Source organism: Arvicanthis niloticus, chromosome 15, assembly GCF_011762505.2.
Source record: "Arvicanthis niloticus isolate mArvNil1 chromosome 15, mArvNil1.pat.X, whole genome shotgun sequence".
In the NCBI taxonomy this organism is placed as follows: domain Eukaryota; kingdom Metazoa; phylum Chordata; class Mammalia; order Rodentia; family Muridae; genus Arvicanthis; species Arvicanthis niloticus.
Window position 1 is genome coordinate 9,868,232 of NC_047672.1, and position 25,228 is coordinate 9,893,459.

A 25,228-nucleotide genomic window follows, 5' to 3' on the forward strand; every position below is an offset into this window, starting at 1 on the left:
AATCTTTAGAAAACTCAATCACCTCATCAGGGCCCTACACTATGCATCTCTACGAAGACAAATTCACTGTCTAAAAATGAACCCCAGCTGGGCATGGTGGGGTACCCTTCTAATCCCAGTACTTGGGAGGCAGACAAGCAGGTGGATCTCTGAGTTCGAGGGTAGCCTTGTCTACAACAAGAATACCACTCATCTCCAAATTTTTAACCCAGAATTGCTCCAGTCTAGAGGAAATATGGGGACAAAGTGTGGAGCAGAGACTGAAGGAAAGGACATCCAGAGACTGCCACACCTGGGGATCCATCCTATATACAGACACCAGACCCAGACACTATTGCAGATGCCAAGAAGTACTTGCTGACAGGAGCCTGATATAGCTGTCTCCTGAGAGGCTGTGCCAGAGCCTAACAAATACAGAAACAGCTGCTCACAGCCAACCATTGGATTGAGCACCAGGATCCCATCCCAATAGAGGAGTTAGAGAAAGGACTGAAGGAGCTGAAGGGGTTTGTGGCCCCATAGGAAGAACAACAATATCAACCAACCAGACCACCCAGAGCTCCCAGGGACTAAACCACCGACCAAAGAGTACACATGGAGGGACCCATGGCTCCAGCTGCATATGTAGCAGAGGATGGCCTTGTCAGTCATCAATGGGAAGAGAAGCCCCTTGGTCCTGTGAAAGCTCAATGCTCCAGTATAGGGGAATGCCAGGGCAGTGAGGTGGGATCGGGTGGGTGGGAAGGGGAGCATCCTCAAAGAAGCAGGGGGAGGGAGAATGAGATGGGGGGTTCAAGGCGGGAAACTGGGAAAGGGGATGACATTTGAAATGTCAATACATAAAATATCCAATAAAGAAAAAGAATCCCAAGACAGCCAGGGCTACACAGAGAACCCTGTCTACAACAACAACACCCCAGACTATAACCACATGCCACTCAGCTCTGTCAGAACAGCAGCTCAGTGGTGTGGGGGGCTGGAAACATCACACACTGCTGGCTGAAATGAAAATGGCTCTCCATTGTAAACTATGAAGATTTTTTTCATAAACTGCCTTATGACCCAGGAATTCTATCACCTAGTAGGTACCAAAGGAATTTAAATCAAGGCCTGGAAAGATGCCTGTTCAGTCAGCTTCCTAACTTATTTAATTACTTACCTATAGTTAAATGGATGGATGGATACATAGTATGGTATATCTAGACAATGGAGTACTATGTACCCTTAAAGAAGGAAGTTCTCATACATGCTACATATACTATGTATGAACATTCTAAATATTATGTTGGACAAAATGAATGTCATAAAAAACACACATACATGTTTACATGAAGTATTTAGAGGGGTCAAATACACAGCCTGCTTGCTTTCCAGAGCGTGGCTTGTGCTCTTACTTAGCTCCAGGACCCAAGTGTCTTCATCACTTTATATCCTAACTATGCATTTACCCCCTGATTTGGCTGAAGAAACTGAGACACACTTAAGTAATTTAATCCCCCAAACTCAAGAGACTCATATCCTGGTTTGCTTTTCAACTCTGGTCTCAGCCATCTCCCCCGGCAGATGAACTTCGTCTCCCTTTTCCAGACTTCTGTGTCCACTAGAAACACAGCTGTGGAGGGGAGAGGTGCCTGCATCACAGAGGAGCCTCTTTCAAGGGGCTTGCTGAGTTGCAGGGGGAGACTAAGGGTTTTAGGTTGGAGCTTTCCTTGGTGGTAGAGATCTTGTCTATATACATAAGGCCCCATGTTCAATCCCTAGGACTGCAAAATAAATAGTTAAAAAATAAATTTTTCTCATTTTAATACATTGGCAGAATTTACAAGCAACATTCTTGACCCATACTATAGTAATAATATTGGTAAGTATGTTGTATGTTGTTTTCTATTTTTAAAATGTGTATGGAAGGCACGCCCCCCCCCCCCAACCCTGGCATTTTTGGTGTTCCAGGGGCTAGAGGGATGGCACAGTGATCAGTTTTTAATGCTTTGGGAACAAGTTTCATATCATCAACAAAGATGGGAGACTTGGACATGGACCTGGAGAGAAAGGAGAGCTGAGTCAGGCAGACTGAGCTTGGTACCTGGGGTACCCAGTGATGAGCCAGGTAAGATAGGCAAGTGCAGCCCAGGAGACACACAGCTGTATGGTTTGGTTCCAGCCATTACAAAGACTGATGTCAAAACAGAATGTTGATGTTCCGGGAAGGTCCCTTTTCATTGGCAAAGAGAGACAAGTAGACACAGTGCTCTGGGGCAGGGCAGAATAGGACCAGAGGACTCAAATTCAGTTCCCAATACAGGTGTTGGAGAAGCTCGCACCCACCTGTCACTCTAGCTCCAGGGGATCTGACACCCTCTTCCAGCCTCTATAGACACCTGCACACATGGCCTATACACATATACTCATACACATAAACAAAAGTAAATGTTGGGAGCCGACTTTAGCAGAAAGCGGCTAGATCAACTTTGCAGCCATCTGGAACCATATACCCTGACGAAAGATTTGGTTTTCAATAGCCTACAACAGCTGAAGCACACTCTGATATCCCACATATTTTGTGTTGCTGTTTACTTCCCCCAGCTGCAAGGTGCACGTGGTAGTCACGCCTGCAAGGCATGCAGTTCACGTGCTGTCCACGTGCTATCTACACCATACATGCTTATAAGGTGCATGTGCTATCCAAGCCTGCAAGGCATTGCGGTGCACGTGCTGTCCACGCTATAGACGCCTGTAAGGCTTACGTCATATCAACACCTGCAAGGCACGTGGCAAAAGCCTATAAATAGCTCAGAATTCCCTTCAATAAAAGAGACTTGATCAGAATCTCTGTCTTGTCTCCATTCTTCGCGTCTCTTCCCCTTTATCCCCACTCTCTCTCTCGCTAGACCCTGACCCTCGGACTGGAACGGGCAGTACGGGCTGCAACAAGTAAATATATATTAAAGGGTGCTATTCCGGGTGTTCCAGAAATCACTGTCCTATGTCTAAGCCCTCCTGATCCTTAAAAATGTGTTTTAGCACTTAGGTCTGACTGTTACACACTGCATTCCCACACCACAGCCTCACACTATATCCCAGAAATGTGTATATTCATCACATGTCAATCAAAAAGGCGTGGCTCAGTACCGGGGATCACGGATGCGCTTTCACAGGGAAACAACCACACACGCTCTCACTCAATAAAGTTTATTAGGTACAAAGGAATGAATCTGTAGCAGGGGACACCAATAAATATAAAATACAGGTGAGACATTGGATGGGTCACAGTCTGCAGTATGAGGGTAGGCAAGGATAGCGGGGACGCCTCCACGTATGAGTTCACGGTCAAGGGCCTAACCTGTCCTCTGCTGGTGGGAACTGAATGGACCCACTCGGACTTGGAGGGGTAGGGTTCCATGACAGATCTTGAGAGCTGCTGGGCCAGATCCCTGAGATTGCTCCTTGCTTGCTATTTTTGGTTTCTCTTGTTCTTTCCTTCTCTCCTTAAATAACTTTGTAAAAAATACTTATGTGTTATATATATGTGTGTGTATGCACATACACACATGTGCGTGCATGTGCATGAACAAGGGCACATGTGTGCATGTGCGTGTGGAGGCCCAAAGGCCATCCATAGATACCTTTTTTTGGTCTATCTCTACATTATTATTAGTTTCTCACTAAACCTGCAGCTTGCAGTTTACTAATCTTGCTAGGTTGGCTGGTCACTGACCTTCCTGGGATCAGCTGCCTCTACCCAACTTCCAGGACTACAGACATACACCCCCATAGCCTGGCTTTTATGTAGGTCCTGGGGATATGAACCCAGGTCGTCATGCTTGGGTAGCAGGACGTCTACTGACAGAGACCTCTCCCAACTCTTGAACAGTGTAAACTCCTGTGCCAGCACTGTAGAACATAGTGTTCTACAGTGTATGTGAATCGTTCATGCAGTATGTGAACAACCCAACAAATCAGCGACATGGAACCTTCATGTCTGTTGATGTGGCTGTTACAGTGGCTTGAGTCGTTGACCAGAGATTTTGGAAACTTGACCCTGACTCAGTTTCTCCTATCTGGAAGGGGAAAGCATAACACTAATGTAAGATATTTGCTTCAAATGACAGTTGAGTGTCTGCAGACACATGGCTGAACACTTTCCTTATCCATTGTCCCTGGATGGCCTAGCCTGGACTAATGTGCTTGTGGGGTGAGTGCCTGAATAGAATGCTCAAAGCACATCACTGCTTACTGCCCTTCTCCTTTGCAGCTATTCTAAGCACAGTGAGGGATAAGACTGTTTGCCCTCCTCTGCTACAGCGAGCCTCTCCGGTGGATGGGAGCATTTGGGTCCTGACAAGAAGCAAAAGCATACTTAACTCCCTGGAGAATCAAAGAAGGGTGCAAAGAGCTGACCCAGCCTAGCGTGGCCCTCTGTCTATTCAGGGCAGCTGACCTTGCTGCATTTATCTGCGGGGTAACCCAAGCACCCCAGGAACACATCAGCAGGCAAGAGTGTCATCTGTGTTCTTCAGCTCAGAGGGAAGGTCCTTTGGGCTGATGGGCGTTCTCGGACTCCTACCAACGGGGCCAGATATTTGAGATACTCTTCAAGAGCTGCTTTGCTCTTTCGTATGTGTTTGGATATGGCTACATACGTTCCCGTGTGGGATGTGTGCACACATGTAATGCATGAGCCTGTAAGAGGCCAGAGGTGTCAACTTTGGGTGTTGTGGCCACAGGAGTTGCCACATTGTATTTTGAGACTTTCTGGAACTAGAGCTCCCTGATTAGCTCACAGGGATCTTCCTGCCTCTGCTCTCCCAGCAATGGACTAACAACTGTGCGCTACCACATCCAGCTTTTTTGTATATCCTTAGGCTTATGGGGCAGGCGTGTTACCAGTGGATTGATTGCTTCAGCCTCCTTTCCTTCTTCTTCTTTTTTAATATATGTTGTATTTTCCACATAAATCTTACACTCTGAGTAGAGGTTGGAGAGGGAGACTTCTGAGGTAAAAATCGACTTATCATAATCACGGGCTATATACATTTGTAGTCTACAGGGTGGGAGGATACCAAAATCTCCTAAAGCCGACTTTACCCTGGCTACCAGCATGGAGCTGGGAACATGGAGGGGCAGAAGGAAAGTGGAGACTGGGCACTAGGGATGCTGTAAACAGTGAGAGCATTGGCTACTTGTAATTCAGTTACAAAAGGGGCCCTGCGGAAGGCGTGGGGGGCCACGCCCACTCTAGCCTCCGCACTGGGAATATATATACATTAGGCAGCAAAATGACATTCCCTGTACTGCTAAAAAGAAGCGAGACATAGCATCTCGCTCACTGGAAGCTGTGTGACAACACCAGGACCTGGGGACACACTGCTTCCTCTGAGCTGCATGGTTTATAAGGCATTATTTGGTTTGATTTTGCAGTTGGTGTGATGAAAGTCATGCCAATAAGAAGCGGTTGTGGAGAGTTATGAGTTTTGGACTTAATTGAAAACTAAGGATGCTCTGGAAAAGGTTTCAGAAGGACCAGCCTGCAAGCATGTGCTATAGCCACAGTGAACACTACAGGGCAGGATAGGGCGCCATCTGTACAAGACAGACAAATGCCAGGATGCATATTTTAAAAGTATTAAAATATTACTCAAATAAAAGTTGACTAAAATGGTGCTTTAGGGTTCGTGCAAATCATTATATACAATAAATAAATGCTCAGTTTGGAGCCTGCATGTCAAATGCGTAGAGCTTGAGTACAACAGAGTCTCGAGGAGTTGTCCTGGTGTCCATCCAATCCAGAACCCCAGGACCTTGGCTTCACCATCTTCTCACCGGAGTGCCTTTAGAGATAACTGCAGAAACATGACAGAGTATTACCGCAAAAAAAAAAAAAAAAAAAAAAAAAAACATTCTCATGAAGACACATTGTCTAAAGAAGATCCCACCGCTGAGATCTATTTTTCTTGTAGGCAAGATGACCCCATCATATACAAGAAGCTGGGTTTTGTTTTCTGTTTCCCCCCCCCCAGAGATTTAGAGTAGGAGGAGGTAAAGGGGACCTGAAGTTGATGGTATGTGGAGACCTGATACAGTTTTATAAACGTTTACGGAAGCAAGCATATGCAATTCACTTGGCACAGGGCTCAGGCAAAGCAAACAGTGTGTTAAAGAAGCCGTATGAAGGCAATTGAAAGGAAGGAGGAGAACCAAAGGCCTCAGGGTTCCAGCCCTGGGCCACTGTACCCACATGCATACCACTCCCTGGCTCTGCCTACTGTTTCAAGCCCAGTGGTTCTCCTGTGCGCCGCTCTGTGTCCTCATGCAGTGTGGATCAATTAAGATGATTCTCAATGAGACATAAAATACTTTGACTTTGGAATGTCTAAAGACAGCATTACAACCTCTCCTTGACTGAACTGGGGTCTTCTTTACAGACATCATGGCCAACTCATGGCTGGGAGCCCTGAGCTAGAAGCCGGAAGATCTAGGACCAGAGAGAGGACAACCATCTTCACGGGATGATTTCTACTTGTCCTGGGGCTGGGGACAAGCACAGCCTTGCTTGCTGCAGGAATGGGGAGGGTGAGCCTTGCTGCTCGGGATTCTAGTAGATTAAAGAAGCAATGGGAACACCAGACAGAAGTCGGAAAGTCACCCTGGGTACTTGGGCACCCTGCCACAAGGTCTCCTTTGTGGAAATAGATGAGCTTCTTTCTTCAGCTCGATCATCTGGTTATTGTAAAAGGTTCAAATGAGAGCACCCATACAAGCTAACAGAAAAACAGGAAAGCTTTGTAAATGTAGGCACTAGGATTGTGGTGATTCTTTTCATTTTCTGGTCATAAAATATTATCTATTCATTCCAGAAAATATAGGACTGGAGAGATGGCTCAGAGGTTAAGAGCCCCAACTGCTCTTCCAGAGGACCCAGGCTCAGTTCACAGCACCCACATAGCAGCTCATAACTGTAACTGTATCTATAACTCCAGTTCCAGGGCATGTGGCACCCTCTCTGGCTTCTATGGGCTCTGCACACATGTGGTACACAGACATATGAATAGGAAAAAAACACCTGTACACATAAAATAAAAATAAATTTAAAAAATTAGTTTTAGGAAAAAAAAAAACATAAAACAACAAACCATAGAAATCCCAGAGATATACTATGAGCAAAGTAAGAATCAGTGATAATTTTCTAGAGTCAAAAGTCTAAACTGGCAGGGCAGTGGTGGCGCACGCCTTTAATCCCAGCACTTGGGAGGCAGAGGCAGGCGGATTTCTGAGTTTGAGGCCAGCCTGGTCCACAGAGTGAGTTCCAGGACAGCCAGGGCTACACAGAGAAACCCTGTCTCAAAAAACAAAAACAAAAACAAAAAAAGTCTAAACTGGGCAATTATTTGGTTTTACATGTCAAAGGAAAAGTGACTCAGGGAGAGTCTGACTGGAGTCCTGAGGCCAGAGGCAGCTGGGCAGGTCTAAAGCTCTCCTGAAGTGTGTGGTTTCTCTCTCACCTTTGAAGGGCAGTCTTGCCAGGTACAGTGTTCTTAGTTTGCACTTTTTCTTTCTTCTGCATGGGGTATACATCCCTGACTCACCTCCTTACTAGAAGACAGCGACTAGGCCCACTGAGGACCCTGTGCATGCGACAAGGTTATTCTTGCTGTTGTCAAGATTTCCTCTGTCTGTCCAGTGGTGCTCACAGTGGCTTTGGGGAGGAGGGAGGAGTCTCTCTCAGTTCATCTTCCTCACATTTACTAAAATTTTAGGTACTTCCATTCAAGATTCTCATCCCACTTGAGTTTTTATTATTTCCTCGAATTGCCTCTCCACTCCTTTCTCTCACTCTCTCTCTCCTTCACTAAGTCCAGCAATGCATGGCTCTGGTCCCCAGCAGCTCCCCTGGGCTCTGTTCCCTTTGTCTTCAAGCTCATTGATTCTTTTCTGTTGTTTGGCTCTGCCTTGCCTGTTCTCTGCTTCCCCTCATCTCCACATCTCGGTTGTATCTGTCAGCTTTTGTCTTTATAGATCCTTCCGTTTGTTCACACACAATTTTCTTGAATTTAGCTGAACACCTCTAGGGTAGCTCTGATAAAGTCTTTGGCGAATCTACCATGAGTTCTCTTTTGGTGATAATCTATGTTTCCTACTCTCCCTCCCATCCTGTGTGGGGCTAAGCTTCCCTGCCCCTCCGCGTGATCTGTGTCCTGTTGTTGTTGGGAACTACACATTTTGGATGAAGTAATGCAGCAGCAATATTGGAGATTACATTCTCCACTCTCTCCAGGTTTTGCTTCTTTGCTGTTATTGTTTTAGTGATCATAATTTTTTATGGTTGTAAATTATCTCAGTGCCAAGAATCCTCCCAAGGCATAACTACAGATTCTCAGATGTTTTCCCGTGCTTCTCCTTTCTTCTATTTTTCACTTCATATATAAGTTTACCTTGAGATAATTGACATTATCCATGAATCCCCATGAGTAATAGGTCTCTGGGCATTCCTAGCTATCTAGACTGGATAGATTCTGAGTTATCTAACTTTTGCCATTCTTATCAGAAGTTTTTTTTTTTTTTTTTTTAAATCAAGTAAATTGAGGTAGAAGACCCACCTTAAAAGTGGGTGGGTGGCACTATCCCAGGCTTGTGTCCAGGAATGCATTAAATGGGAGACACAAGCTGAGCACATGTGTCCACAGCTCTCTGCTTCCCACTAAGTGCAAGAGGCCCAGTTACTTCAAGTGCCTGCCCCCATGAATGTGTAAGGCCTTCCTCCATGAAGTCACTCTTGTAAGGTATTTTTAATCACTATTAAAGGAAAGGTAACTGATGGAGACCTACCTAGTCATTACTGTTTGAATCCCCAAATGGGAAACAGAAAAGCAGAAGGGACGAAGAGAATTTCCCAGCAAGCATTTCAGCCTAAAGGGGAGGGGCCTGCAACAATCTTAGGGTCAGGGTGAGAAATGACAAACACTGACATCAGTATCTGAATTTCTGTGGTCTGAAATAGTGAGGGGACACCGGAGCATGGATCCCCAGGAGCTGAACGAGTGGGTAGTTGCTCTGTGAGCACGCATATGGCTGCTTGTTAGGGGGTGTGGGTGGGGAATGGCTCCATGCTGATGTCTCATGAGCTGAAACTGAGCAGAATCATCGGTAGTGTATGGTTCAAGTCTTCCCTGGACACAGTAAGTCTTCAGCAGGTGCCAGAATCCCAAGACAAGTGCAACAGACAGAGTGCCAGAACCACCACCATCCAGGTAGAGTGGCAGACTGTGGTGCCTCCTACCTTGCCATCTTCCCAGAATCCTCCCTTCCACAGGTCAACAATCTCACACAACTCTGTCCTTTCTCCTTCCCCCTTTACCATTACACACTCTTGAATCTGTGCTCATTAGAGAGCGGTTATTGTGACTCTTGGGTTACCTGTGTTTAGAAAGGGGCAGGGGAATGTGTGGCCCAACTAGTAGAGGAAGCATCCCTCTCCAATGGGCAACTGCAGCTTTCAGGACTCTAGAACCCTCCCAGCCGGGCCACTTCTTTAATGTATCATACTACTGCTGAATGACTCGGTCATCAGCAGCTAGCCTGCCCTCTGTTCCGCAGAACTTGGAAACAGAAGTAGGCCAGGAAAGGCTAACTTCACGTGTTTGGAAAAACAAAAAATTTCTAAAGAGGAGTCCACGTCACGAGCGGTGAAGAGATGTCACCTCTATCCAGGTTAGAAAATACTCTGTGAGTAATTTTGGGTGAGAACAAGTGTATTTGTGCAGTTTTTCCTCCAAGCATTGACAATTAATTACATGTAGCCAAGAGCATTAAAACTGTGATTATACTTTGGCCAAAATCAATTATAATATCGACGGAAGAAAAGCTCCCAAAATCCATTTTATAGGTGAGCGAGAAAATAAAATTATATGTCACAGATGTTACAGGGCTTCCCTCGGCCTTCTGGAATGATGAGACTCAGGAGTGAATGGCACTGCAGGGTTCTGAGTCAAACTGCTTCTGGACATGGGGGCAACTCTAAGGAAAGCCCCTACCACAGGGCAGAGTGTGAAACTGTAGGTATCATTCTGGGTACACCAAATGCCCTTCTTAGGGAAGCGGAGTCAGAGAGGAAGGCTTCTACAGAGAAGAAATCCCTGCAGAGCGGTGGTCCTTGACCTTCCCAATGCTGAGACCCTTTCAAACACTTCCTCTTGTTGTGGTGCCACACCCCCAAACATAAAATTATCTTGTTGCTACTTCATAACTTTAATTTCACTACTGTTATGAATCATAATGTAAATACATATCGGATCTGCAGGCTATCTGACATGATCCCAAAGGGGTCATGACCCCCAGGCAGAGAATCCTAGAGAATTCCAGGCTCTATATTCAGGGCCCAGGGAGGTGTTACCTGAGAATTTCTGGTTTTGATGTCATCAGAGCTCTGCCCAGCTGCCTCAGCTTGGAGCCAGGAACCAGGTGTACGGCCTGAGAGAAACAAGAGTGATCTCACCATCTATTGGCCCAGGGCCTCTGTACCCTGTGGAGACACTTCTCCTAAGCCAGCACTCAGAATACCGGCAGAGGATCTCCAGGCAACCTGAGCCCAGCCTGAAACCTTCTGCCTTCTGGCCCTGGGCTGTGTGTTTCCACCCGTCTTCTGTGTCACACGCAGTGGGCTCAGGGAGCCACAGGCAGTGGTGTGTGAGAAGGCCTTCCTGACTGACATGAACCAGGCCTCCGGGCACACTTCTCTGTCTGTCATTGAGACAAGCCAAGTACCGTGCAGGGTCTGCTAAAATGGAGAAACATTACTAACAGTTGACACGATTCCATTTAATGAAGCTCCAACTATGTCTCTGAGATGTATTGGCCTTCAGTGTTGTACAAGTTGCACAGGACAGAATGCCATAGTTAAGAATTAAAAGAATTTAGAAGATAATGGGGAGGGGGACCTCAAATACCACTTATTCTGCATGTTCCACATTCAATTCTGATATTTTAAAAAAGACTATTTACTGGAGTTTTAAAGTCACACATCTCCAGGTGCTCCCAAGATTTCCTTTCAGTCAGAGCTTCAGGACCTCACCTCCTGGTGTCTTTTCCTCTGAGGTGTTTGGCTGGAAGCCCCTGCCACCTGTCCTTTCTTTGTCTTGCTGCTGTCAGGGACTAGGGATTCCACTGCCTAAGTGTCTCACAATGCACCCTATAATCTGCATTTCTGAGCCACTTAAAAAGCAACATGGTTATGGTCTCTGACAAAAGGTTCTAGATGCTGGGAGCTTTAGGGTGACTGACATTAGGGAGCAGCAAGCAGCAGCTTGAACGTTCGTGAAGATGATTTTGTGGGGTGAAATTGTATGACAAGAAAAATCCAGGCTTTTAAAATCCATTAAAAAAAAACTATAAGAAGCAAATTTCCCTCTTGGGTGTTAGAATTACTATTTTAAAAAATCTCCAACACTTTTGAAGCGCTCTACAGTCTTACATATTTGGCACCATAGCAGTCTCGCAGGTAAGGCACAATTTTCAATGAACCATCACAAAGTGCTCTGAAACCCACAAAACACTAACCAAGGTCCAAACCAAGGACTGCATTTGTTCAAGAATAAAGATGTTTTGGAACAAATCACAGAGAGAATGTTAGCTTTTCAGCTAGTTGAGTAAAAAGTAACCAAGACACTGACAGGCAGCCCTTGGTGTACTTCCACATGGGAGAGAAACCTTGCAGATTGTGGTCCTTAGCTTTACGTATGCCTCAGACAAACCTCTCACTGGCCATAGATTCCACAGGCAGGCCGTTACTAACATTTTAGTTAAACTTGTATTCCTCATGTGTGTGACCTTGCACTGCGGGACCCTTGCCACATCAGTCAGTGTTACTCACTCAGCACCTTGCCTAAGCGCTGGCCTACTGATAATTACCACAAAGGACTCTGGGAACAATGGCCTCTGGGAACAACATCTGCCCCCATATGAACACTAATGTGTGGTAACATAGGCTTCATGGGTAGGCAGTTCCATCAGCTTCCACAGGCTGATCAGAACACATAGGCTGGAGGAAGATTAGTTTCTCTGTCAAAAAGGAGGGCAAACACCATGTCTGGCTGCAAGAAAAACTTCACTGCTGTTGTAAGTGAGTGGCTAGGACATCCTTGGGGATAGTCAGGATGCCCTGGACAGATAAAGCAGCTTAGGGTGATTTTCCCCTATGAGGTACCACCAGCCTCTCTGGGGTCACTCTGTAAACGCTGCACTTGCCACCTGCTGTCTCCACACAGATGGGCAGAAACTCAGATCCTGTGGAATGACAGAGTTTCCACATTTGCTTCTGTAGCTTATAATATGAGATAAATGCATTTCACCCCTCTTCCTCATCCCATGTCTCCGTTGTACAGAGAGCCATATACTGCCATCTTCTGTCTCAGTCGTGGACATGGCTGTGGATAAAAGGCAGAGGGACCATGGGCTTAAGGATTAGCTGAGCTTGGACCACGGAGCCCCTGACGGCTTCTAACCAACTTTTTGTCACGTGGAAACCAAGAGTGCCTTGTTACCTTTCCTAAACACAGCTATACTTTCATACTAGGAGTAAAATCCATTTACAGGCAATGGAAAGATGACAAGGTAGGACTTGGGCAGAAAGGGTTCACAAACCTGGATGGCCATTAAGGCAGAGTCTCAGATGTGCTAACACCAGCCTTGGAGAGCAATCACTGCGAAGTGTTAACTCTATTTGGGAAAAGGTGGCTCCTATGCAGATCAGACCTGTCAGTCAGGGGCCAACACTGTTTAAGCCTTGGCAGCAAAGCGAACAATATACACATTCGATATATATTTTATACAATATACATTTTGTATATTGAACAATATACATTTTTATATATTCAATATACATTTATTATAAAAACCTGGACAGAATAGTAAAGAAAAATAATGAAAGGCATGCAGAATTTCCCCACATTTAACCTTTTTGTGCACTTCTACACTCAAATTCTCCCTTACTATATAATACAAAATTCAATTCATTTTTATAAAGTGTTTTTAATGTTCTTTTTGTGTAGTCTTGCTTGGGCTGTTTTTACTGACATAGCAGCATGACAATTATTGTGTCACTGAATATTCAATATACTCTTTTAATGGCCATAAGAGTTCTAGCATGTGACTCTGTTATAATTAATTTAATCACATGGTTGGAACTTGGTGCTATTTCCAAGTTTTTCACTCTGAAGGAACATATGACTGGATAGTTTACATTTTTTTTAATTCAACAATTATTTAGTGCTTGTGTAGTTGGCTCCATTCTGGGAGCCAGCGACAGGCCAGTGGATAAAGCTCATGCATTTCCTTGTCATTCAGGCCTCTCACATACTGAGATAGGAAACAAGGGTCAGCAGGAAGGTACTTGGAGACAAAATATGGCATGAAGAAACTTTTAGGTACCTGGGCAGAAAGAGCTGTTGTTTGAACAGGCCTTCTTTGATAAGCTACTCATAGTCTGAATAGACTCCAAATCTCACATGCTTAACACTCAACACGACAGTGTTTGGTCATGGAGCCTGTGGCGGGGCAGCAGGGAGCCCTTGAGGTGATGGTTATGAGGGTAGGCCCCTCTGCAAAGAAGAAAGACTCCTACCTAGAAACAGACTCAGCTGACTAGTACCTGGACTTTGGGTTTCTCAGCTTTCGTAACTGTGAGAAGATCCGTCTGTTAGGCTCAAGGGTCCAGAGAAAATGGTGAGGGAGTGATATGGGTATCCTGGAAAAGTGTCCCATACAGAAGGAACAATGGCAGAGAAAGAACAGAGGCAGGGGTGTGCTTGGAACACTCTACAAAGCTGTTGCTGGGCCAATTAGAGAAAAGAGATGGGAGGGGAAGGGACATACATACGGGTCCTGTAGTTATGATGAAAATTTCTAACTGATTTGGGGCAAAATGGGAGGTTTTTTTTTTTTTTTCTTTAGCAGAGGCAGCAGGGCTGCACTTGGGCTCTAGAGGACTCAGATGAAGTGCGAGGCAGTGGATCTGGCTAGACAGCTAAGTGGCTTAGCCAGGATGGGAGAGGGAGAGGAGGTAAGAAAGATCATTCCGGGGACATCTCAAAGCTAGATGACAGAGAGCTTCCCAGTAAGGTGAGCGGGGCAGTAGAAGAGAGACAGAAATCCAAGATGACTGATGCCTTTCATGGGACCATGGGGCATGGAGGAGCAGTCTGGGTACAGGGGAAGGGGTGGGGGGTACTAGACTACTCTTAAGACAATATGTGACATGGAGGTCCTTACACGGGAGGGAGAACTGGAGAGAAGCTACATATGGGGTCAGGAACTCAGGGGCTGGAGGGAAGTGAGACAAACACAAAGGCAGAGCAGTGTCCCTGTGATCTCTCAGGAGCAGAGCATACCCAGAAAAGAGAGCATCGTGGGGCAAGGCCTGGACTGCTGGAAGCCAGTCCAGTAAGGGCGTGGTCAACTACACGAACGATTGGCAAGGGACCTGCCCCCATTGTTACCACAAAGGTGGAACTAGATGTGACCAGTGGCCGTGTGCTTTTTCTACTTAGGATCACACTCTTGGGACAGACAAGCCTTTGATTTCCGTAAAATGAACCCCTTGGTGCTGTGGTTATAGCAGTGTGGTGGGAAGTTCCACAGCTTATAGAAATCATTGGGTAGTTGTATCAACAATACCTCTAGAATAAAAGTTGGTCAAGAGTGAACCAGCATACTGCACTCCCTGCAGTGGCCATGACAATACGGAAGAAGAAAATATTGAAATGTGAAGACAGTTGTGGTGAGTGATGTGTTTATAAAAAGATAGAGAGGCAGGGATATGTTTGGTGGATGTATAGTCAGGTATGGGGGAAAGGGGTGCCTCTGTGGGCCTGTGCGAGGCATCCCTTCTCTGAAGGGACAGCCACAGGATGGTACAGTATAGAATAGAGTTTATTCAGGGCATGGGGAGGGGAGTTGAGAGGGTAGTAGAGGCAGAAAAAGGCAGAGACAGAGAAATAGAGAGAAAGGAGGAAGAGAGAGAGAGAGAGAGAGAGAGAGAGAGAGAGAGAGAGAGAGAGAGAGAAGAAAGGAAGAGGTCCACCATGAGCATGTGGAGAGATGCGGGTGTGGGGGGTAGGGACAAGAGGACAGAGCAAGAGCAAGAAAACAAGAGAGAGAGGAGGGGGCAAGCAGCCCCTTTGAGCTTTAGTTAGGCATACCTGGCTATTGCCAGGTAACTGTGGGGCAGAGCATACCTGGCTGTTGCTAGGTAACTGTGGGGTGGAGCTTAGACAAAATGCTAACAGAGGATGTGGAAAGATGCAAACCACTGTGTACAGATGGTAAAGGTGAAAGCTGATTGGACTGCTATAGAGCCCAGCATGGTGGTCCCTCCAACAATTACAAACAGAATTTCCTTAGGACTTAACATTGTACTTTGGGATACGTATATGGAAACCAAGTGAAACACAGTCATGGAGAGACCTCTGAACACCCGTGTGTTGTATTATTCTCAGTTGCTAAAATGCGGAAGCAACCCAAATGTCTGACAGTGCATGAATGGATAAACGAATGTGATATATGATACATGCACACACATGTATGGCTATTGGCCAAGACTATTAAAGGACAGACAGTCTACCACAGGTGAACCTTGGGATATTCTGCAAAGTGAAATAAACCAGCAACAAAAACCAAATAGCATATGCTTCGACCGATACCAGCTATTTACAGTGTTCAAAATCATACAGGAAAAAGTTTAATGGTGGTTGTCAGGGGCTCTGGTAGGAGGAGGCCTAGGGCTATTTCTTAAGGTGTGTGGTGGAGTCTTGGTTCCGCAAGGCGAGACTCTTCCTCAAATTTGGTGTAGCAGTGTGATCACACTGACGGGGCCAACACTTAAAAACTTGGTGTAGCTGGGGGCTTTCATGCTACAGTTTTATTTTTCTTGAGATTGACAATTCCTTTAAAAGGAGCCATCAGGAAGTGAGCACAGCTCTGGTGGCAAACCGTCACTTTCCCACTGAACTGACTGTGGTGGATTTACTGGGGACATGGGGCTAAGATGGGGCACAGCACGTGTGGCCTTTCCCCTCCCCTCCTCCACCATGGTGTGGCTCTTATGGGTATGTGCGGCACTCACCAGTCTAAATCTCTCTAGTGGGTGAGAGCATTTGGTGGGCAAGTATTTGGTCACGTAACAATGGCCTTTCTCCTGCTTTGGTGACAATAAGCATGTGTGAGCTAAGTGTTGTCCTAAAAAATTCGAACTGATAAAGTTTTTGGGTTGTTTTGTTTTTGTCACTTGAATACACATTGGTAAAATGAAATTCATTGTTAGTGAGATTGTGTGCGTGCGTGCGTGCGTGCGTGCGTGCGTGCGTGTGTGTGTGTGCCGTGTGCATGTGATACATGGCAGCCAGCCTTAACCTGACCACATTGTGCCTAGAAATAAACTGCGCTACCCACCCCAGTTGCTAGAGTGCTCAGACCTGAGTGATGATTACCTAGGTCCTGTGTTGACTAAAGAAACTTATATGGAGCCAGGGATCCCTTAAGGGCCGTTGACCTTTACCCTAGAATGCCTGGGCCATCCCAGTGACCTGCAGGGCTGTGAGGTATGGCAGCTGCCTTTGCACAGCCTGCTTATTGCTGTGGGAAAGGGAAGGGATGGGATGGCCTTTTATTACTTTATAGTGGGAAAGTAAGAAACAACTGAAGGAAGTAAAACAATTTCACCCGCCAGCTATGGATTCCATGGATAGATGTAACACACGCCTTTCTGATGTCTGCCTTAAAACCCAACCCTAACCCCACCTTCCACACAGCTTGCTGTATTGGCTCCAAGGCTGCTGTCCTTTTACTAGCTGTAAGAATTCTCTCTCTCTCTCTCTCTCTCTCTCTCTCTGTGTGTGTGTGTGTGTGTTTGTGTGTGTGTGTGTGTCCCAATCCAGGGCTTCTACCCTGCCTTTGACCATTCAGTTCCTGGATAAAAGAGACACAACTTTTATTATTTACAATAAGCCTTAATCAGCACTAGAACTGAGCAGATATCTACCCTCTATGCTGTTAGAATCTACTTTCCTGTCGATAACCTGAGTTTTTCCTATGTTTCATCTGGGCTGCTCTTAACTCTAATTGGCCGGCCATGTTTTCTTGACTTCTAACCCATGGCATCTTTCTCCTCTCTCTACCTTCTTTCTCTCCTTGTGGTCTCCTCCAACCCCAAGGCCTGGAACACCAAGCCCTACTTATCTCAATCCTGCCCAGCTATTAGCTGTAGGCATCTTTATCCACCAATCAGAAATAACTTGGGAGCAAGGTCACATAGAGTTACTTGGGTCCATGTGTGGACTATCTCTTCTCTGGGGCAACCAGATCTTGGGGGGGGGTGGAAGGGGGCTGCGTTTAGCTTTACAATACATAGCAATAGACCAAGCCTCAACAAAGAATAAATTTATTTAATCGAAATTTGAGTTGGGTCTAAATCTCTGGTTTCTCCCAGTGGATACGAAGGCCATAGCACCCCTTCGTAAACCATGATCAGTAGCTGGCTGCGGAATTTTTCATCACCCTAAAAGGAAACCCCAGACCAATCAGCTGTCACTCTCATTTCCCATGCCCCAGTCCCTATCAGACACTGTTCTAACCACCTCTGTGGTCTTGCTCATGTTTGACATTTCATATTGGTGGAATGTGGTCTTGGGAATGGTTCCTGTTACTGAGCACAGTGAGGTTAAGTCCATCCAGGTTGTGTGTCTCAGCACTGACTCCTTTTGAGGGTTGAACTGTGTCTCGCAGTGCATCTATACCCAACTTCATTGATCAGTTCATTAGCTGTTTACAACTCTTGGTTATTTTCAATTACTAGGCTATGGATATTTACATTCCATGGTTTCATTTGAACATTAAAGTTCCTTGGAGCCTAACCAGTGCGAGGGACTGATGGGCCTCTGGTTTGGATTTGGAATGTCTCCAAGGGCCCTTATGTAAAAGGCTTTGTGGCGCTCCTGGAGGTGGTAGGTCCTTTAAGCAGTGGGGCCTAGGAGGTCTGAAGTCACTGAGAACTTGCCCTTGAAACAGATTGACATCTGAGTCCTACCCTGTCTTTCTTTAAGAGGAAGACACTCAGACCTGTGCACACTTTACATGGTGGCTCTGCAAGCATGGGCTCATAGCTGCTATGTACTGACTTTTCAAGTTTGAGCCCTATGCCGCCTGCAGGGCCTCACCAGAGCCAGGCACACTGGGACATACACTTGACCTATCATGGTCTCCTTGTCCGTACTGTCCCTGGCCTGGATGTTTTCCTGCCCAAATGGAATTGTGGCTTTCTCCCAGGGGATCTCATGACCCTGCCCATGCCCTACATGGCCCCCTCAATGGCCAAATCCCAAACCTCACACCAGTTAACTGAGGTGTGCTCAGAAAAATTCCACTCATCTGTCCTGGCTAATTTTATGTCAACTGACACAAGCTAGAGTCATCTGAGAGGAGGAAGCCTGGATTGAGGAAATGCCTCTGTAAGACTGAGCTCTAAGCAAGCCTCTAGGGAATTTCCTTAATTAGTGATCCATGAGAGAGGGCTTAGTCCATTCTGGGTGGTGTTATCCCTTGACTGATGGCTCTGGGTTCTCTAAGAAAGCAGTCTGAGCAAGCCAGGAAGAGCAAGGCAAGAAGCAGCATTCCTCCATGACCTGAATCAGTTCTTGCTTCCAGGCTCCTGGCCTGCCTGAGTTTCTGCTCTGACTTCCTTCAGTGATGGACAGCTTCCTGGAAGTGTAAATGAAACAAACCCTTTTTTTTTTTCCAAGTTGATTTTTTAGTCCTGGGGTTCCATCAGCAATAGAGACTGTAACTAAGATATCCATCCATTACAGCGTGTGACGTGAGCCTGGGCACCTGGCTTCTCTCTGTGGCATCTGATGTTCATGCTGTACCTGCTGCTATCTGCCAGTTCATGTGCATCTACTGCCCTGCAAAGCAATGCTAGGCAGACAGGTGCCCACTTCCACCCACAGCTGGATTTCCCTGTCCATCAGCACCTTGAGAAGGCTTGGCTTTCAGAGAGCCTTGACAGCTCTCTCATTTCTATTCACAGGGCACACCAGGCTTCTCTGTCTACAGTGAGCACAGCCAGCAGAGAGAGTTGTGTTGATGCTGAGACACTGGCAGCTTCCCTGTATTGAGAAGAGACATTCCCCGCTCTGCTCCCAGGGAGCTGAGCCCCATGGAAGGGACTTTGCCAGGCTCTCTGCAGGGACAGGTACACGAGACTGTTGTTCCTGGACTCTGGTTGGGGGCCAGCCTTAAACATGTAATTTTCCTTCTGCGTGTACAGACAAGTTGGACTTAGGCCCCACTTTGGTGGTGGGATAAGAACACCTCAACCTCATGTTGCTGCTTCTGTCATCTCCTGCCTTCTGCCATACTGACTGACTTAGTTCTGCACAGGACTGACATAGCTGTAGAATCCCTGTGCAGCCATCTCCCAACCCTATGTTCTTTGGCTTTCCTGACATTTTGGCTCTGAGTGGCATCCATCCAGCCTCCTCCTCTCAACACTGGACAAAGTAAGTGAAGGTGCCTTTTGGAGCCTGCCTGTATAGTGAAGTTAGGAGGAAGAGCCCCTGGGGCTAGGCAGCTCTACTTTAGCTGCGCACCGGAGCTAGTGGGTAGCTTTCAGAAACTCTGACAGCTGCTTCTCACTCTTGACTATCTGCAGGAGTTAGAAAGGCTGTTGGATCATTGTCACGTTTACGCAAGGTTGAGAACCACTGGCCTCTGATCATTTTCCATCTGTAGTTCACCAGAACCTGATGAGATTCTTCTTCATCTTTGAATGCAAAGAGCCCACGTCCCGTTTCTCTGTTGTTTGGGTGTCAAGTCTCCTGGCCAAAGGCCCCGAGGAGAGAAGGATGCATGGCTCATCCAGCATTTCCATGGGGACATCAGTGAACTCTGGCATTCTATAGACATCTTTCAGTGAACCATTAGGTATCAGGACAAATACATCTCCTTAAGCTTATGGCAGTCTGCACACTCAGCATCCTTGCTAAGGGACAGTAAAGTCACACTGCTGTCTGCAGGTGCCTTGTCTTGTGGAGGGTCTCGGTTCAGTAGTACTTACTTCTGGGGACCTTGCTGGGGTAAATCTTCTGACATGGTTTGTATTCGTCAGGAGGGGGAAAGTCTTCCATGGAGTGGAACGTGAATTTAGACTCGAAGTCATCTGTACATGTGAGAAACATGGGAATTGGAGTTTACTTAGATTACCACTGTGACCCAAGCGTGACTGTCTTCAGAGGCACACAGGTCACTCTGGCTGGATACCCTGCTTGCCGCTTGCCTGCTCTATGCAAGGGTTTTGATGGCAGGGTTATCTCTCCAAGAGTCCACCTGCTTTTCAAGCGTTCCTGGCTGGACAAGGGGATGCAGCAGAGGCCAAGTGCAGCCATTCCCCGTCGCCATGCCCGAGACCCTCTGCCCACCGAAGGGAGCCACTGAACAGACAGAAAAGGGCTCCAGGCAGGGGGACGAACCTAGCAAAGAATGTGGAACTAAGAACGTGGAACTAGCTTTCAGTAAGGGTGCCTACTGCGTACCTAAAGGAGGGATTTGAGGGGAAGGAGACATGTCAGCTTGGCTGTGTCCAGTGTGAGATCTGGGCTTCCCAAAGGTTCTATCCTGGGGCTCTGGTGAAGAGGGAAGTGGCCCTGCCCCCTTCTTGACTGACCGTCTCCTTTCTGATCTGACAGTAGTTGAGCACACAGAAGGGATGTGGAAGGTCTGAGGACCCTAAGTGTCTTTCTTCCACTCTCTTTTTTTTAGTCTTCCTCCTGCCTGTCAAGAAGTCAACTCATCCTTCCCTTTCTCCAAGCCACTCTGGTCTTGTAGGCTTATAGATTAACCCTCCATGGCGATGTGCAAAACGTGCACACACGGTCTTAGTGCCTGATGTCTTCCCTTCCTCTGTCTGAGTCACACTGTCTGAGTCACACGGCTAGAGTGGCTCCAAGACCCATCCACACGACTCAGAGGGAAAAGCCCCATTCCACACATCCTGAAGGCCGTTCTGTGTTTCTCTCTTTACTGCTCACTGAGAAACAGATACTACAGTGACAGCAGGGGAAGCTGGCCAGCTGTCCACCCCACTTGGGTGGGCAGGGAGCTCTCGTCCTGTCTTTGGGGGGCAGGAAGCCTTCACTTCAAGTGGGGTCCTTACCAATCATGTGCTGGCTTCCATTCCGTAGCTGGCCTCCAGGTTGCTGGCTTTTGCTAGAAAGCTCTGTGGTGGGCGATCTTGCAGGTGGGGCTGGAGGTGGGTTTAGCTTCCCCCCACTGGTTCCTTAATAGAGAAGAGGACAGCCATTGAGATACAGAAGTGGGACAGCAGATTTTAACTTTATGTTCGAGGTTAGATGGTTAACTCCTGCAACAATGCGTGATAAGTAGGAGGACAACAACCGGAGCCAACCTGTTTCTGATTGAGTTACAGCTTCCTCAACTGGCACAAGTTGCATACCTCTTTGTACCTCAGTTTGTTCATCTACACAATGGGAATAATAGCAGCAAGCATTTCCCAGCATGGTCAAAAGATTAAATAAGTTATAGTGCACAACACAGGAAATGTGCCAACCTTAGCTGCCACTATACTATCAGTGATGTCATAAGCCTCATGGTCAGATGGCACAGCCCTGGGAAGGGACACACTGCAGAGTGATAGGAACTGGAAGGAAGACCTACAGGCCCAGTGAGGTCAGAAGAAGGACCTTCAGAGGGTGTTCCTGTCCTGCACTCTGCCCACACTCATTCTCCTCACGCTACAAGCCTTGCTTCTCCATCCAGCCTGCGTAAAATCTTTTGCCTGGCAGGGTCCATCTCACACCAACCTCCTTCCTCACCCCTTCCCAGGTTAGTCTCCGAGGTGACAGGCTTTCTCTGTCCTCTACAGTGTTTTGCTTGCTGCCCCCTGAGGTGTCCCTAACCCACCCCCTGGCGCCTCAGTAGGGTGTGCTAATGCTGTCCATTTCCTCGGTGACCCTGACAGGGCTCACTGCTCCTCTGAAGGCTAACGGCCCCACAGGCAGTTCCTGTCGGTGGATGACAAACAACCTCTTCTTTCACCCCCATGTTGGGCTGAAGCAAGGGTACCCTCACTTTGTAGACATCCAAAGTCACAAAGAGAAAGACCAGATAAGGGGCTTGGAGTCTGGATGGGGGAACAGAGGTTCAGGTGACACATATGCCTGTTCACACTATCCAGCCTCTGCCCTACCCTCAGGGCTTCCAAGCCTCCTTCCCCCCTCAGCCTCCTTCCCCTCCCAGCTTCCTTTCTCAATCCCTATGTCACCCCCTCCTCCACCAGCCTCCTTCCTCAATTCCTGCCTCCTTCCCAGTCCCAGCCTCCTTTGTCCCTCCCAGCCTCCATCCTCCCCCTTCCCCCTTTCCCCTCCCTAGGTACCATGCTGCCCCCCCCCCCCCAAGCCTGCTGCAGGAGGTGGGGGGAATAAGGCTCTGCTTCTCCACTGGATGGGACTCCACAAGGGACTAGGAAATAAGTCATGCACTACAAGACACATGCAGGCCCTCACTTAGCAATCTTATGTGAAAGGCGGCACTATTTAGAAAATAGCCGCTTAAGCAGCCCCCCTTAAACAGGGGTGGATGGGGAACCTAGCATTTGAATTCAGGTACCTACAGATCCCAAGAAACTGCACATGCGCCTGAATGTATGTATGTAGTGTGCAGACATGTGGTGTGCATGTGATATATGTATATGCGTTTAATGTTATGTGTACATGTACATGTACATGTAGGGCACGTGTATGTGTGGAGCACATATATGTGTATATTTGCTATGTGCAATGTGTACATGCATAGATATGTAGTGTATACTGTGTATGGATATGATGGATGGACCTGTATATGTGTGCACATGTATGTATATGGTATAAGTAGTATGTGTGTGAGAGATGGACCGGTATGTGTGAGTGACATGTATTATCAGTGTACCTGTGTGAACACATGTGTGCAGATATGTGTTCATCAGCCTGGGCATGTGCTGAGTGTTTCTGCATGTATGCATGCATGCACAGGAGTATGGCTGCAGTGGTTTCTGCTGCACGTAGCCCTTGCATGCTCTTCTCCAATACAGTGTGTGCTTCATTCACAATCCTCTCTGGGAAAGACATATCCTTACTTTGGCTCAATACACAAGCCTGTTTTCTTGAGTGGGCTGGAGAATCTACAGAATACAGACTGTGTTCCAGTGGCTGTCACTGCAGCTGGAAGCCAGACAGGCGTCACTCAGGTAACTAAACCAGAGATCTACTTCTGGAAACTGGCTGTATCTAACCCAGGGGGGAGGTCCTGAGCCAGACTGAATAAACACCACGTCTCCAGCCCTCACTGTTGCTAAATCCAGACTGGTGTCAAGTATTCTACATACTGTGAGAGAGAAACGTCTGCCTGTCACCCCATTTGACAGACAAGAAAGCACAGAGAGGCTAAGAGGTTGCCCCATGACAGGCAGCTAGCAATGTCAAGCGGATCAACGTCCGGTCTGTGGGATCTAAGATAGGGCTCCCAGCCTCCCTCAACAGTGCCTTTCATCTCGAAACAAACAGTAAGGTCCCACAAAAGGGCCAGGTTTTAGTGTTCTCATGGAAACTGGATTTGAACCTTGCCACGGTGTGCACATGGCTCAGAGGAGGCTGCTTTACCTGGGCCTCGCCGCTTCTTCTGCAGGATAACCTGAGGGCCAGGGCCGGGAGCACCTGGAGGTGTGGGCAAGGCCTTCTGCACCTGGAAGCTGGGGGATTTGGGGGGCAGCGGGGGAGGAGTCTCGTTGCCGCTGTTGTTTGAGCCTGGCAAAGGGGGCGGGGCCGCAGCGGCCCTAGGGGAGCTAGAGGCATAGATGGGGAGCGGTGGTGGTGGTGGTGGTGGTGGTGGTGGCGGTGGCGGCGGCGGTGGAGGAGCTGGAGGTTCACGCACCTCCTGTGCAGGGTTGTTGGGCTCTGAGTGGAGTCCCGGGTACCCACAGGGTGGGAGGAGAGGGAGCGGGGGTGGGATGGGTGGCAGGTGCAGCGGGGCTAGTTGGGGCCTCACTGCTTTGTCACTGAGCGCTGAGGCTGGGGGCAGCGGGGGCGGAGTCGGGGGAGGAGGCGGAAGAGGAGGTGCGCAGGGTATAGGGGGTGGCACCACAGATGGAGTCCCCTTGGTTGGAGGGACAGGTGGGGACACCAACGGGGCTTTGATGGGGGAGGACGGGGGCAGGGGCGGAGGTGGAGGCGGAGGCGGGGGTGGGGGTGGAGTGGGAGGCGGTGGGGCAGGCACACTGGGGCGAGGAGGGGCGGGCCTGGCAGAGCTGTGCGTCTCTGAGGCATTGCCTAGCCTGGGAGATGCAGGGGCTGGAAGGGGGCCGCTGATGGCTTTGGTGGGTAGCCGGGGAGAAGGCGCTCGGGAACCAGGGCCCTGTCCGGTCTTGCCACCTGGAAGTGAAACACATTCTAGATTAGACCTGCAATGTGGGAAGGGAAAAAACCCAGGTGACTGGGCGATACACAAGACTCACAAGCCTGATGTCCCTGCAGCTGAGGAGTAGACTGTGCAGGCCCACCATGAGGCTACACACACACACACACACACACACACACACACACACACACACACACACACGGAGCAGCCACAAGCACCCCCTCAGCTGGATCTGTCCTCTCCAAGGCAATAACAAACAAAACACCCCTTTCTCCCTCTTACAGCAGCAGTGTATTTGGCCAATTTTTAATACAACAATTTAAAAAGACACTGAATGCTCACTAATGCTATGGCCTGCTAATGGTCTCAGTGACCGGATCAGGCCCTCTGGTGTCATTTTTGTGTGTTCTGTCAAGAGATGAAGTTAACTCCCTGTCCCAGCTGGGCTTGTCCCTTGCTGTGACTAACCTAGAGGAAGAAGCAGGAAGTAACACTTGGTGGACTTCTAAATTAGCTGTCTCTAGAGACTATGCACATCTTACTTCTCTCTGGATACCCAACACAAGCCCTAGGTGGCCTGCGGCAGACTTGTAGATCATGTGGCTCTGAGGACTGTCAGTCCAGTTGTTCCAGCTGGGGCCCTGGAGAGAGGGGAAGAAAGCCACCTCTCCAATTTGCAGCTGTGTGCAGATGCTAAGGAGCCTAAGTAAGACAGACTATCCTAAATTGTTAGCAGACAGAATGGCAGTCTAAATAAGCAGGCGTTTAAAGCTCCTACATT

At 47.7% G+C, this 25,228-nt stretch overlaps 1 protein-coding gene across 3 annotated transcripts in view; it reads right to left on the reverse strand.

The window, feature by feature from the left end:
• Positions 1–3,173: 3,173 nt before the first annotated feature.
• Positions 3,174–25,228, reverse strand: part of Wipf3 (WAS/WASL interacting protein family member 3) — a 74,196-nt gene continuing 52,141 nt past the window's right edge. The window contains exons 5-9 of one of the 3 annotated variants that reach the window (XM_076913319.1): positions 23,694–24,461; positions 21,194–21,316; positions 20,099–20,200; positions 10,388–10,464; positions 3,174–5,840 (exon numbers count right to left, since the gene is read on the reverse strand). In XM_076913319.1, the coding sequence (XP_076769434.1) occupies positions 5,817–5,840; positions 10,388–10,464; positions 20,099–20,200; positions 21,194–21,316; positions 23,694–24,461 (1,094 nt within the window). In that variant the 3' untranslated portion in view covers positions 3,174–5,816. The other 2 variants (XM_076913321.1, XM_076913320.1) reach the window with 2 other exon arrangements.